Source organism: Aphis gossypii, chromosome X, assembly GCF_020184175.1.
Source record: "Aphis gossypii isolate Hap1 chromosome X, ASM2018417v2, whole genome shotgun sequence".
NCBI lineage: Eukaryota > Metazoa > Arthropoda > Insecta > Hemiptera > Aphididae > Aphis > Aphis gossypii.
Genome location: NC_065533.1, coordinates 54,790,622 through 54,807,807, shown reverse-complemented (window position 1 = coordinate 54,807,807; position 17,186 = coordinate 54,790,622). Strand labels below are relative to the sequence as shown.

At 26.3% G+C, this 17,186-nt stretch overlaps 1 protein-coding gene across 1 annotated transcript in view; it reads left to right on the top strand.

The window, feature by feature from the left end:
• Nucleotides 1-17,186, top strand: part of LOC114126436 (adenylate cyclase type 3) — a 104,602-nt gene that overhangs the window by 68,775 nt on the left and 18,641 nt on the right. Inside the window, exon 2 of the mRNA XM_027990379.2 lies at nucleotides 3,414-3,563. Coding sequence (XP_027846180.2) covers nucleotides 3,414-3,563 — 150 coding nt within the window. The remainder of the gene's footprint in view (nucleotides 1-3,413; nucleotides 3,564-17,186) is intronic.

Below are 17,186 nucleotides of genomic sequence, written 5' to 3'. Positions count from 1 at the left end.
ACACCGTGAATTAATGAATAAAGGAACAATATTATTTAGAGAAATAAAATGTACAATATACGTACCTACTACCTACTCGTCACTCGTCAGTCTACCACAAAGACATTCCATAATTGTTTTCGCCGAAAAGCAACGAATAACAAGTATTTTCTTCATACTTCGGTGTTTCATATTTTACAAAACGAAATCCATTAGTTTGTTCTTTTACTCTTAAGAAAATTATAAGTTTCTTTCACACACGCGTCATTCGTGTTTGGTTAGAGATGCGTAATACTTAAATCTTTTAGTACAACTTTAATACATTCTATAGTTTGACAGAACATCATGATGTTATTATTTTAATTATATATGTATAAAAAAAAAATTAATATAAATCGAGAAAGGCGTCAATTCTTTGTATAATTTTATGTTAAATTATCTTTTATAATCTTCAATATTCTATTATAACACTTATTAAACTTAAATTATAAATTTTGATAATTTTATGTTCAGATATCGTGTCGTAGAACAAATTACAAATGTTCGGTCTCACCGTTATTATAGTGGTCGAAGCGGCCATAGTTATTTCGTAGGATTAAATCAGTGGGTTTCGAAAATTCAATTTCTTCGGGTCTTTAAGAGGTTTTGCGAAGTCGCTTGCTATATTAACGTCCAGTTCATTCCTTACGGGTAATATTGTCAAATGTCAACGCGTTCAGTGATTATGTGCTTATTGTTAAACTTTATCTCCATCGTTTCAGAACTACAATGACCGTTCGTTCTTGAAATATTCGATTTGCTGTGTTTGAACACCAAGTTATTGATTCGTATTATCCAGCTCTATTCAGATTTACTTTTTGGTTATTGCATATTTAAATTTTATGACGAGAGATAATTTCAAAAATAATTCGTAGACATTATACCGAAAAAAATCCAACATTATACAAGCAAATATTATAGTCAGGTAGGTATTTTTAAATTATGTATACAGAACATGTAAAAGCGTTTATTCCCCGGATACCCCCTCCAGCGTTGTTCGTTCAAAATTTAAAATATGAATTTATTTTAACATTTTTTTAAAAAAAAAAAAAACCAAATACGAGTATATTTCCGATTTTATTATCATCCGAGAGTTTAACAGATAGGCACGCTTAACTATTGTGATTTATAATTATTATTATAGCCGTACAACGACTTGGTCGTTTTTTATCTTACTTGCGCTACAGTACCTATAGCTCGTCCCTTGTCCATAAATAATGCTCGTAAATCGTAAGTAATCTGCAGCGTAAGTTATATATTGCGAAACACGCGGGTTCAATATTATATGCCCACGGCGTTAAATTATTCAAACCGATTTTTGGATAATTCAAAACTTTATGTTCAACCGTGCGGTTCATAATGCCTTAATGGTATCATTTACCCTGCCCTCGTATAAGACGTATTATACGACCTACGCGCATTATTACGGTTAAAACAATGCTCGTGAGTTACCTATATAATACTCGCGCAGGTGATGCGCTCAGATCAGAAAACACTCTCGACGACTCACCCATTCTCGGCGTGATTAATTCAACGTAATACCCGAAAGCCGGAAGAATTCTCGCGATTTGTTCGCGTCTTAAACAAAAATCGGATCAGACGATGTGATGACGTTCTATACAAACATATTACATATATATAGTACTCGCGTATAGCTACGGAGGTCGGTGCAAATATAATAATTATAATAATAGTAATAATAATAATGACGACGTGCAGCCCCGGGCGGGTGGCTCGAGTCTCTCTGTCGGCGAAAAGCGTTTCCGCGGCAGAGAGGTCGTCGAATAAAGAGCCCACAGCGGCGTCGACGCTCGGCTCGGCGGGCAATAAAATATTAATCTAATAACCGAACGTACTTATATATATATATATATATTATATATATATATATTATGTGTGTGTGTGTGTGCGTACGGGCGGTAATAACCATCTGTGAAATATATTTTATGTAGACCGTTTTCGCGACAATACACTATATTATTATTATTGTTTTGTATATACGACGACGACGTCGTTCCGCCGATTGACATTGATCGATTTACGGTTTTTATGGCTTTTGCGGAATAAAATGAAAGCGCTCTTGACACGGTCATAAATCCCCATCAGAGTCGTGTGCGTGTTCGTTTGTGTGTGTGTGTGTATAAGTAATTCAATACATATCCCATTGTTTCGTCTTGGTATGTGTGTGTGTGTGTGTGTGTACAATAGATACGCATTTTGTTTCGTCGACGATGGTATATAATCTGCCGTGAAATGACGATTGTCGTCGACCTAATACGCACATCCGAGCGAACACGTAGGTACCTCCTACACAGGAGATATACCTATATTTGTCTGTTTATGCGATACGTCGCGTGTTTTACAGGTATTTAATATTTTAGTATACCTATCTAACATAATCCGTTATTAAACATATTATATATATTAGCAGGTTATCATTATTATTTGACGACCGACCTATACCCCCGTAATCGCGGTAACCGATGGAAACTGCAGATCCTGTACGGCGATGTAATAGGGCGGCTTTCGTTTGGGCAAATGACCCAAAATTACATATCGTTTGAGCGAGATTATAATATTATATATTTATGAAATGCATTATATATTACCCATAGACTAATATACCCTTTTCTTCCCGTTTTCAGAGACTTAAGACTATCGGTTAATTATAATACTGCTCAGGTATATGACTTAAAATGTATTGTTATATTGTCATCGTGCACACAATTGATTATAATATTATGTTAAAAATCATAACGACATTTTTTTTTTTTTTTATGTATTGTGGTCTTAGTATCACGCCCATTCGTTTAATACAATCGATTATTGTTAATTTTCCGGATTAATATATACTTCTCATGGTTTTAATGTACCTATATACGTATTCTTGTTTTTCTTTAGTATTGATTGTTGATACAATTGATTATTGTATTGTTTGTCGATAGAATTAATTTTTCTAACAAAAGTAGAATGATAATATATAAAAATATATAAACGATATAATAATACTATGTTATTGTAGTAAATATTATAAAATGTATTATCCAATAATTCAATAATTTATAAATTTGTCTTAATGATCGATTAATTTCTCGGTTAAATGAATAACGCCCATGCGTACGGCTAAATAGATGGTATAATATAATATGATCTCTTATACGTCTTTATATATAAAAATAGACCCATAAACCGTGTGGATATTAAACACACATATATAATACGATACAATGCAATATAAACTCACAATATTAACAATGATTTCATTTCGTATAAAATATCAATTTTTTTTTTTTTTATATATGATATTTTGTCATATTATTGTCCGTTTGTACAATATTATATAATAATATTATACTTGTGATTTATTTACTTATTTATTATTTTTTATTTTACAGTTGGCCACAAACAGCGTTCTCCTTTTGGCGTCCAATTGTTTGGGACTCTTGTCCTATTTCCTGGCCGACAAGCAGCAGCGGACCGCCTTTCTGGAAACCCGGCAATGTCTCGAGATGAAAATGGTCATAGAAGAACAATCGACCGAGCAGGTGAATAAAAATAATCATAAATGTGTTACATAATATAAAGGCCGACAAGACATTTTTCATAACGGAACGACCTATAACGTTGGTATAAGGTTAGGTCAAATATCACATTTAATATTTATGTATAAGTATATACATGCCTACCTATAGTATTAATTACTATGTTATTCTAAGCGCTACGATACATAATAGTAATATAATATATAATATTAAAAATCGGACGGTACCTATTACATTTTTTTTTATAACACAAACCTCATAAACTCTGCATATTACACGATATTATATCAACTCAATTAAATTGTTGTTAGTAGAAAATATATTATTATTATTATACACACGTCATTACATATTATTATATGTATATATATATCCGTATTATTATATAACGTCGAATATGTTAGATAAAAACATTTTGACGACAAACTATAAAGAATGACTTCAAATAGTTCATGATTTTCAGACATGATAATTATTTATAAAATATTATTTGTTCAATTAAATAATTGTAAAAATAACCTATATTATGATGTATACTAATTATTATTTATATCTATACCAAACAGCTTATATGTTTGATCTAATTATTTTTACTGGAAAATAATTATATATAACTATCAATAATTCGGTCGATGCAATTATGTACACTTAAATCTGCGATCTCGATTCACTTTATGACACTTATTAGTCGAATATGACGCGGAAAATATTATATACGATTACGCGAAGGTCATTTTAAAAAGTGATTTATTATTTTTCTTTCTCGTCGTTCATAATTATTTATTTTTATGGCGTTCAATCAAATATTAAATTGGATCGTCACTTTCCTATGTATTTATGTATGAATATACACTATTTTGAGTGATATAAAAATATAAAATAAACGATTTTATATTAAAACTAAAAAATGTTTGAATGAATAATGCGGCTCTTGTCATCTATTATTAAATTTTTATAAAACTAAGTTGACATGTTTAAACTTAAAAAAAGTTTTGAAAAAATTATACTAATCAAACTTGGTCTAAAATTAAATAAAAATTATTTGAAATGCGCCAGATTTTATAATTGAGTAATGAGATTTCTTCATACTTTTCTTATATTCTATCGATGAAATGTATTATTTTACTATGTTTTAAAACTAATAGGTAACACGATTTTAAATTTTATAAACGATCCGTAAAAATTCTACAATTAAAAGTAAAATTCAATTTATCTATACTACACTTACTAGGTATATGTTATATAAATATTATTTACTAAAAAAAAAAATGACTATATATATTTTTATAAATAAATATTGCCATAAAAACAATTTCCAATTTATAAAAATACTAAATAGTACATTTTTCTGAGCTTAATTTAAAAAAAAATACTATTTTCTAAATAAAACACATAATTTCAAATCTAATGAATCATTCGCTTTGTTTGGATTTTAAAATACAAGATAATATAACATATTTTTTTAAGAATATACTCCAAGAAAATCATCTGTCTAGCTCTGGTTTATATTTAGAATGTCTCTAAATTTAATATTTAAAAACTCGAATTCACCTCGATTATAAAATAGGTCACTATTAAATAGGGCATTGCGATGGTAGATTTAATGTTTTATTTAAAAAAATGTTTTAAATGATTAAGTGACTAATTTAAATTTTTAAGACAATTTTTTTTACAAAAGAAATCATCCTAATAATATATACATAACGATGTTTAAAAATATGTATATTTCAATCTTTTAACTTTCAAAATAATAAAAATATATGGTTGCATAATACTAAATTCATAAAAACACTATACAATAAAATAAACAAATTTATAAAAGTAATGAGATTTCAATTGTTTTGAATACATATTGAATGTTTAAAATTATAAAACTATTTCATAATACAGCAAAAAATATAGAGAAAATTTGAAATTTAAAATTTCAGTCAGTTATTGGTAATAAGAAAATTAATTTGAGAAAACATTTTATCGTAGTTCAGAATCTTCATTTGAACGTGGTTTGATTTTAGATTTAACTTGAATCAATTTATGTGACATTTTAGATTTTAATTTTAAAACTAATTACACGAGTACATATTTATTTTAAAAATTAAATATTTGTTTATCGGAAAACGTTGGTACTATCTGTAATTAATTTAACGATAAGTAAATTGATTAAAAGATAGATTGAATTTAACAATATATTTCAGAAGACTATCTTCAATAAATTATTATTATTATTGATCAAAGTGCCAATTTAAACCTATATCTATTACAAATCTATCGAATAAATTATTTTTATAATGATTCGACTTTAAATTATTGAGATGATATTGTGTACCTAAAAACTTACGACAGTTTTATTAAATATAAATATAAATATTTATTCTAATAACGTGGTTATTAATTTGCTTACGTAGTAAATCGTAACATTTTAATACAACGTAACTCAAATCATATAATGTCACTATATTATATTGTATTTGTGGTACTCTATAGTAGATATCAGAATTTGTTACTCGCTGCAGTAAATTATTTTTATGAGTACTTAAAATTATTTGAAAAACTACATAAACACTATAATAAAGTAAAAACCTAGTTCTTCCAATACGATAGTTTACCATTGACATTGAATTTTATAGTTAATATACTATATAAAATTAATAGAAGTCGATTCTGTGCACACACAATATATATATACGCATCGTCCTCTACGGGATAATCAAAATGAAACGATTGCTTTATTGACAAAGTACCCTGACCGGTATTTTCTGCGTGCCAATAGTATAAAATATAAATCCGATCACAATATTATGGTCTACGGTGTAATTATTATAATATAATATTTTTTTAATCTCTCAAACGCGTTTGAACGTTCACAGAGATTTCCAAAGTAATTTCTCTTGTTTCGCTTAAGATTTCGGTACCTATTCGAGTTAAGTTTCTGATGTTATTATATGCTGCGTAATACCTTCATGAAAAATAATTTAGTTTTTAGGGTATATAGCTTATACGATACTATAAATCAATTTCAATAGGATTTCCCGTTATTCGTGTGGCGCGTTAAAGAAGCACGGGCAATCTACCGAGATGATCCGCCCGAATTGTGCATACCTACACAATTGTGTGTACCATAATGGCATACAACAAATATTGTATAACAATTGAAATTGAGAAGATCAGGACAAAAAAAATGCGTGTTCGTTACGTTTGTGCATACAACAAAAAAATAATATTGTCTGAGTATATAGTTTGATGGCCGATCCCTCCTCTAGCCATTATATATTATGTTTTCGCGTCAGTCCGGGATAAATAAACACTATTTTATTTCACACATTTTTTGTTTATTTTCGTCACGGTTACATTTTTTTTTTTTTACATTGAAATCGTTACAGAACTTTGCAGCTTTTCGTCGAAATTCGAAAAACGTAAAAAACAAACGAGTGCTATGAAACAGAGATTTATTCTTATTATTAATACCTATTAAGCTCGATTTAACTGTATAGTATCTAACATTCGGTTAATAGTTCCATCTTGACACCAAAGTTCACACTGCAGCTATTTTCAAACCGATCGCGTATAATATAATTGTATTAAAATAATTTCCTTTGCTTTATCTTTATGGCATCTTACTGTAGTATAAAGCTTGGATTAATGCGAATGGCAAAATGGGTATTACGCCCATACACATTATACGTACGTACTCTATCTTGAAAACGTTTTTTTTTTTCATTTACAAGGATTAGTAGAATTATTAAGTTTGAAAGTAAAAAAATTGTTCTCGTCCGTTTGTTACACACATAATACCACTGAAGACGGCTTTTGTTTTTAAATTTTGTTCATGTACATTGTACAATGCTAAATATATTTCGCACAAATAAACTTTAAATGTATTGTTATTACTGAAATATTACAATCATACTTATAAAATATTTTTTCTTTTCTTATTATTATTCATCATTTCGCTTCAATATCAAAAGTTATTAGCGTATAATATTATAATGTTTCGAGTTTACATTTTTCTTCTTCTTTTTTTATTTTGATTTGTTTCATTTTTAATCTGTATTTTCTAATTACTATTTATAAGTTTATATACATCTACTTATTTTAAAAATTTAAAAATTTGGTTCGTTGCTTGAGTTCGAAGCTCTAGAATTCCTTAAACATAGCGTGATAAAGGTAAATTGTTATCTTTCTTTTTGGTTTGGTTTCATCAACATTCTGTAGAAATATGTTTATAGTGAGATGAGTTACACGGGCAATACATATGTTGGAGGATGTTCTCTTTAGCTTTTAAGAAACCATTACAGTTAACTTTACATAAAGAATTCTGAATCTATTTAATACAGACTCGTCTTTTCTATTATTATGAGTCACTTGTCTATTGTTCTTTTTTTATACTATTTTTCCTGTATTTTGTCCCATTCTAAGAAACAGGTATTTTTAATTCTATGAAATCGCATCGTTAAAATGTATTTCACCAACTGAAAGTAAACGAAAAATGGTTTCTATTTTAAGTTTTATAATAATGATGATGCATCATTATGTCTAAAATTACGTCTAATTTAATACCTAATTATTTTTAATGACTATACTGTAAACTAACAATTTCTCGTTCAAACAATTATTAAAAAATAATATTAACTGTTAAGATAATTGTTATTAATAGTATTACTTTATATTTTAACTTATTTTGATTTTTTATTTGATTTTAGTGTTTTGATTTTGGTAATTTGTTTGCTATGGATTTTGAGTATTAGCGTTAGTCTGTAGTTTGATCATTCTTAATCGTTCTTAACGACATACCAAACCAAAAGTATATAATATATATGTTATAATCTATTATTTTGGTTTTTGAGAATTATTGAACATCCATTATTCTCATACATCATATAATTTTTAAAAAAATAAAAAATAATCATATTTATATTGGTACATCAAGAATAATATGTTATACAAAAACAATTTTTATATTTAAAACTTATTGTTATAATAGTTACATTATACATTCAATTAACGTATTAATGAGTAAGTAAAATGTGCATCAAAATTTAATATATCTGACATCTGTTCTATGTAATTTTCTTACAATACTAATATAATCAAATTTCCATTAGAAGTAGTAATATTTTATTTTTCGAAGTAGGTATATTAAGGAATAGGTTCTTATTTTTCACTCTGCAGCAACTCTACAGTTTTATTTAAGTAATAATAAATAGGTAGAAAGAAGCAAGAGTAAAAGCAGTAAACGTAAAGTGAAAATCAATATTATAGAAGGATGCTGATGAACTATATTATTCTACTGAAAAAATAAATACATTAGGTTTTCTAAATTACATAATTAAAAATAATTTTTTTTGGTTTTGATTTAAGTGTAATACCTTTTTTTTTTTTTTTTTGAACAAACATAATGTAGAAATTATTCCTGCAAACAATTTAATGGCTGTTTGTGTAATTATATGTATACAACAATAAATAAAATGAGTCTCGTAACTCAACGGACTTTATTATTTATTAAATATAATTTAGCATTTTATTGATATCACTATACCTCATTAAAAAAAAAAAACACTAATTTATTGCTGTATTAACTTAAATATAATATGGGGACTTTTTATACATTTTAGGTTTCTGTGTAATCGTCGTTAAACATTTAGTTTTTAAATTGAAAAATCCATACCACTTATAGAGTTTTAATAATTAATCTACAACTTTACGAAGTATAAGTGAAATTATTAAATACCGATAAAACATTAAATTGATATTTTCGTCGTCGTACTTTTTAATAATAATAATTAATTCTCATTAACAGATACAGAATTGCAACAACTTATAATTCAATTTTGTATATATATTTATAATTAATAATATGGTTTTAAAAGGTTATCTTTTTTATTCATACAAATAAGTAGGTAAATATGTGCTCATAATGAAAAACATAATATAGTAACATACATTTTCTTACAGCATTTTATATTTCGTGTATTAAATTTTTTATTTGCATATCATGTTATGTTAAAATATTATTTCTTATGCATTATTTTATGAATTCGTTTAAGTGAAATGTATATGAAGTAAATGGAAAAGCTCTTAAATTCAAAAAGCATTTCGAAACTAGTAAATATTTTTTTGTTTATTCCAATAATCCACCATCGAGATAAAAAAAAAAAAAAATGAAAATAGATACATTTTTGGTTTCAACAATTTAAGTTTATACAATATTTATGAAAGTAGGCAAATACTCCAGTCAAAACAGCTATACGTAAGTAGTATTATTTCAAATATCTTTGTAAATGATATTTAATAAATAATAAGCAATGATGATAATAAGTGTAATGATATATATTTTATAATAATTTAGAGGTTAACTTTTAATTTATATTTTGTAAATTTATAGATATCATTTGAATAATTGATGTTTTTATTTAAAATATATATATATATATATCTATTACATATACACATTTTATTAAAAATATTATGGTAATCAACCAGCAAAAAACTATTAAAAATATTAAGCTAAATCATTGCTTACATTATTTTTAATGAATAAAAATATATTCTTTAAGGAATTTTGAATATATTATCACAATATTATTGTTCAATAAATAAACAATAATTTAACATAAATTAAATTGAATAAAATTAAATAAAAATTTATAGTCTGCAGGATAAATCTCTTTCTTGCATCATTATGTACCTTTTTCATTTAAAAATAAACAAAATTATATTATAATAATTTTTTTTTTTTTACTGATTTTACAGTTATAATATTCATAATGTGATTGAATGAAAAATGAATGACAATAGTATAATTATGTGAATACCTTTTTAATATAAAACATATAATTAAATATTTTTAAAAGAAAAAAAATTAATTTAATAATATTTCCATTTTATCCACTCTATATTTTTACAAAGAATGTCATAATATTTAATCAATAATATAATGATGGGTGTATTTTAAAGAAATTCATTGATTTAATATTATTAAATTTGTTATATACAGTAACTGTATAACTGTTATACTATTGAATATTGATTCGGTGTAAATAGTATTAAAAGTACTAATAGAATATTTGATGCGTAATAGGTCCACGAATATTCATTGTGGATAAATAATACCCGAACAAACCAAATCTGATAATGTAAAAATGCTTTATAAACTTTAAGAATACAGCTTTATAAAAATATAAAAATATTTCACAAAAGCAAAAAAAAAAAAAAATAAATTCAAAGGTAAGAATACCAAAAAATATGCAAAATAAAAATTATACATTATGATTTATAAGTTATAAAATGTAGGTGAATAATTCTATCATAATAAAAATATTTTAAACCTTAAGTCTTAAGAGATATGTATACAAACTTAATTTTAACCATGGCAAGTTTTCATACATTTAAAAAAAAAATTATTCCCATGTAGTACAAATATTTTTCATAAATTTAATGTTTACAGCTAGATTTAATTATTGACTAAAGTTTTTAATGTGATTAAACTAAAATTGATCAACAATTTATACGGAAATATAATGCCTAGAGGTAAGAAAAAGTTTTTTTTAGTAAATTATTTATTCTACGTGTTCCTACAAAATAAAAATACAATAAAATGATTCTGATTAACAATATTTGAAACAACAACTAAAATAAAAACTAAAAAGTTTATGTTGTAAGTCTTGTAGATATACATGTAAACCTAATAACTTATTAAAAGTAATAGTGTGTTAAAAACATGAGTTTTAACAACAATTTCTATTAACTCTCGTTTTAGATTCTGAACGAAGTGATGAATGTATTGATTTTACAATGATGTGTGTTTTTTTTTTTTTTTTTTTTTGTGTCTGTCACCACGTTTTGGAGCAGTAAAAGTGCTCCGATTTTAAAAAGTGGACCCTGTTTCGGATAGGAAAGTGAATGTAGTTTGTACTTTGGGGGGTCAAAAGTAAAAAATTTCCAATAGTTTTCAAAAGCGCCGGGAAAAACCAAAAAAAAATGACGGAAAAACGGGAATTTTAACGCAAAACCAGTTTTCGACCAAATCGATTTTTTTTTATGGTTGTAATTCAAAAACTAATCACTGAAAATACTTGAATTTTTCACCAAATGTTAATGTCAGTGGTATCCGTATATAGTAAAATTTTCAAAAAATTTTGACTTTTTTTGAGTTATTTATAGACCACTGAAATTTTCGATTTTTTTGAGAAATTTTTTTTAAAGTGTCGATAAAAAATGTTTGGATGACCAAAAAGTTTTGAAAATTTAATACAAGGTTCCTTATGAGTTGTTTTTAATGTAGCTAAAAAAAATTAAAAATCGTTAGTCACAATTTTTTTTTATAAGCGTTTATAGTTCAAATTTTTACGAAATCTGTCGAAAACGCGAAAATTTGCAAGTAATTTTGAAGTTGAAAAATCATAAAATTTTTTTCTTTTATAACTAAGTTTTGAAAATTTGGTACAAGGTTCTCCATACATTTTTCTTCAATTATCTGTAAAAAAAACTCTACCGGATTCAGACAAAAAAATTTTATGAGTGTTTGAAATTTAAATTTTTACAAAACCGCGCTAAATAACGGTTTAGCCTCAAACGATTTTTGATATTTGTTATAATTCAAAAAGTATAAGTCGTAGATACTTGAAAATTTTACCAGTTATTTAGATTGGCATTTTATTTACTTGATTTAATTTTCAAAATATTTTGAGTTTTTTTGAGCTATTTATAGACAACTGACATTTTCAATTTTTCTGAAAATTTTTTTTTGAAGGGTCGATAAAATTTTTTTGGCCCTTTCAAAATACTTGAAAATTTTATACAAAGTTCTTCATATGTTATTCTTAAAGTGATTAAAAAATTATAAGAATACATAGGCACAATATTTTTTTATTAGCATTTGAAGTTCAAATTTTGACGAAAATTCGTCAAAAGCATGAATATTTGCAAATTATTTGAAGTTGAAAAATCATAAATTTTTTGTGTTTATAACTAAGGATTAAAAATACAACACTAAGTTTTCCATTAGTTTACCTTCAAGTATCTATAGAGAAAACTCGAAGCATCATTATAGGAAAAATTTTAAGTGCGTTTGAATTTTAAATTTTAACGAAATCGCGTAACGATAACGATTTATCCTCAAACGATTTTAAATATTTGTTATTATTCAAAAAGTATAAGTCGTAGATACTTGAAAATTTTATCAGTTATTAAGACTAGCGTTTTCTTTACGTGATTTAATTTTCGAAATATTTTGAGTTTTTTTGAGCTATTTATAGACAACTGAAATTTTCAATTTTTTGAAGTGTCGATAAAATTTTTTTGGCCCTATCAAAATACTTGAAAATTTTATACAAAGTTCCTCATATGTTATTCTTATAGTGATTAAAAAATTATAAGAATACATAGGCACAATTTTTTTTTATTAGCATTTGAAGTTCAAATATTGACAACAATTCGTCAAAACCATGAATATTTGCAAATTATTTTGTAGGTATATTTCATAAAAATTTTTGTATAAGTAGCTAAGAGTTGAAAATTTAATACAAGGTTTTTCATAAGTTTAACTTACAATTATTATAAAAGAACTTAAATTTTGTTGTATTCAGGCCATTAAAACATAAACCACCTTTTTCACCAACCACTAGAAATTATATCCTAGGCTGACAAATCATCTTCGTTCAGAATCGTTTTTCGTATACAATGATAACTATCATTGGATTCAAATTTAACACTCCTATAATATATAATAATGATCCATACGGCACCTAATGTACAGCAGAGCGGTACTCACTTGCCCGCTTTTTTTTTATTAACAAAGTTAACATTATTCAAGTTTTGGAGTGTTAATGATAAATTAGAAAATATCTGAAAGTTCTTAAAAGCGAAGAAAAAATGAATTATCACTACGCAGTTACTGTATGTTAGAAAATTATTCCTTAACGTCCATGTTACCTAAGTCTATGTTATTAATTGTTAATTTAAATTTAAATTTTAAATCAATGGGACGCTGTTGCATTCAATATGACTAAATGAATTATACTACCTATACATTATAAATTAAACTTTAAATAAAACAAACTAATAAAACTACTGATTGAACGAATCATTTTTTGTTGAGTATAGAAATACAAGTAACTAACGAATACTTGCAATTTTATACATTTCATAGAATATAATAAATTCATAAAACTATTTCTAACTGTATTTAATTCAAAATTAATTGATTGACTTTACACAGTCAATATAAAATATAAATAATATTTTAGATAGTTATTATAAAATTTATATCTAATTACAGTAAGAATCCATACCCTTTATAGGAATTCATACCCTTTATAGTTGGATATTATTATTATTTATTTAGTTTTTATTAAATAAAAAGTATGTTGTAATATATATGATAGACAATAATTTATATTTTTCATTAGTTACTATAATCACTAGTCAATACTAATTGAATTTCGATATGTCTTGAAAAAAATTCAGAAATACTAAAAGGCACATCTATAATTGTTTTTAGTATTTATTATTATAATTTGTGATAAATTTACAATCTTTATATAGGTAAATAATAAGTGTTACATAATAATTATGTATTAGTTTCATGACCAAAATTATTAAAAAAAAAAAAAAAAAACTTTTAAAAACATAATATAATTTAGCTCATACAAGCTCTATTGAGGCACGACGCACGAGGCATCCGACAGCAAAATTTAATATGAAATTTAAAGGGTGAGCACTAATTTAAAAAGTATGTACAAGATAATTAGTTAAAATATATAATTCATATTATAACCTTATAATTTACATTTAAAAATGTTAGGTAATTTTTCGAATAATAATGAAATAGAATTAGTAATAAAAGACTTATTTGGACAAAGCTGTCTCACGTCTCTGTCAAAAAAATATTATTTATTCGAAACCTATTCATTTCGTTTGAATAACATAATGTAGAAATCAAAGACCAAATATCATTAATAGTTTATGAACTTTTATAAAAATTGTAAACCTACAAAAACTAATTGAGGTTTTCTTGAGTTTAGTATATTACGTATTCGGACAAAGCTCCACCATACCTCTGTCTAGAACTTTTTTTTATTCAAACCCCATTCATTTCGTTATTTGAATAACATAATATGGAAACCGAAAATCAAACATAAATAGTCTATACCCTATTAAAAAGATTATAAACCTTTCAAAACAAATTAAAGTTCTCTTGAATAGTATATAATGTATTTTTTTCAAAACCGTGCTCGTTTAGTCAATAACGAAGTAGTCAAAGACGTAACACATATATATGTGAACTTTTTGGTCGTTTTTAACTACATAAAATGGTATCAAATTCACAAAGGTCGTCATCCTATTCACGTTATATTTCAACCTCGCGTATTATAGGTTGAACACTTTTGTGATTACCTTTTCTTTTTTTTTTTTTGAACCGACCGTAATAGAACTGTATTCATTTATTATTTATTTCAGAAAAATTCGATAATTGACCTCTAAAAACTTTGTCTGCGTTCAATTAACTATATAAATTGGGACTATATATAACATATAGAGGCGTGTTATTCGACTAATAAAAAGACTCACAAAATCCACTTTCCGCTAAGAATCTATTATAGCGATAATGTGTATTATGTTTACATTTTATACTGATAATTGGTATTTTTAGTACTCGTTTGAGGGTATGGAGAGACGTCAATGGATTGACAATACAATACAATAAATTATTTTTTTCACATATTTATCTATTTAATTATTTTATACATAATAAGACAGCTTGTAATTTTCACCAAAATGAGTAGATACTCATATATATGTATAGCGTATCGAATTATTTTGTCGTTAGCTTCTTTGACGTCAATACGGAATGATTTCTATCTACAATATTCATTTTTCCGAATTTCTAACTACCCGTCGACTTATTTGACAATCATTACAAAGTTCGACATGAAAATCAGTTGTAAACGCGCGTTATTACACAGTGTTCTATTATTAATACATTTTTGACAATAGAAATGCATTTATAATATTATTTATACATGGTTTTCGTGTACTCATTATTGTTATCGAGTATGTTTAAAGCCAATACTAAGGTAATATAGAAGGGTGTGAATAGGTTAGTGAAACAACGGCATCTAAAACGGAATATTCGGTGTTATTAACTATTCTCATCTATATAAAATGTGCGTACTATACCTAATAAAAAAAAAAAAAAATCGATTTGAATTTCGGTGCAAATTTCAATTCATATTTATATTTTTACCCGAGACGGTGTAAGTCAGACGCCCATCTTTATTTTTATGTCAATTACAAAACGCATGTCAAGTATTATAATATAATATTATGTTGATGCAAATCAAAAGCTCCGCAGTTTATATTTTTTGGAGCAAATGCATACTACCGTTTCCTCTTCGATTCGTCGGCCATCCTATTTTATTTCAACCGTATATACTGCGCGTAGTGCCATAATAGCGTACATCAGAACTTTACATATTATAGTTTCGATGGGGTTTCAACGTCGGTCGTTACAACGGGTCATTGCGATCGGAATCATCGACTTTTTACTGTCCGCCGGCGACACCCTTTCCGGGCGACCCGGACATCGAAGGGATCAAACCGACGACGGCGTTTACGGCCCTTTCGATCGCGTAGTAATAATAATACTTGTCATGGGTTCGGACGTAATGCTAAATAATTGCGCTTCAGATTCCTCTACCGCATGGCTTAATATACGTGTGCGTGTGTGTTTTGCGAGGGCCGAGATCGTAAACCGAAAGCTCAGACGGATTTCAGATTGAGGTAGCGAATGACCGACCGACGGGTGACCGAACCCTGTAACGTGGTTACGTAACATATAATCAACGACATGTTTAGATTTACGCATCGTAGAATCTCGTATACGATTTATTATTATATTGTTAATATATTTTATACTATATAACAATATTATCGAAAACTCGTGTTTCGAACACACAAAACACGCCTGTTTATTAATGTCTTACACGAATGTTTGTTAAAGACAACGATGCAGAATAATATTCCGTCGTCATTAAGTCGTCCGCTTCGGTTTTATAGAGATTTTATTATTATAAAACGTGTAAGTACTAAAGTATAAAAAAAAAAAAAATAATACGTATAATACCTATTGTTTTCTCTAAAATCATAACTGTTGGTTAACCATGAACTTTACTATATCATAAGTTATTATTTTTTTTATTATCGTACTCAAAGAGACATAAAAACTTTTTAGTTGTTAGGTATACCTGGTAGTTACATTTTTTTTTTTTTATGTTGTGACAATAAAAACATTAAAACAATATTATATACACCTATTTGATAGACGATAATCGAAATATAACTATTATTGTTATTATTAACTATCTACCTATGTTGCACTCGTTATATTATATCCATGTAAAAATGTATTAGAATCCTAAACAATATAATATAATATATAGCTATATATAGCTAATTATTTATTATACACACGTTACAGTGAATTTATATAAAAAATATTGTTCTACAACAAAAAAATAATTGTACATTAGGTACTATAAAAATATTAATATAAATATAACATGCCTCATAAAAGTTGATTCAGTTTAATACAAACGTAAATAGTTACTTTTGGGTTTTCGATAACTTAAA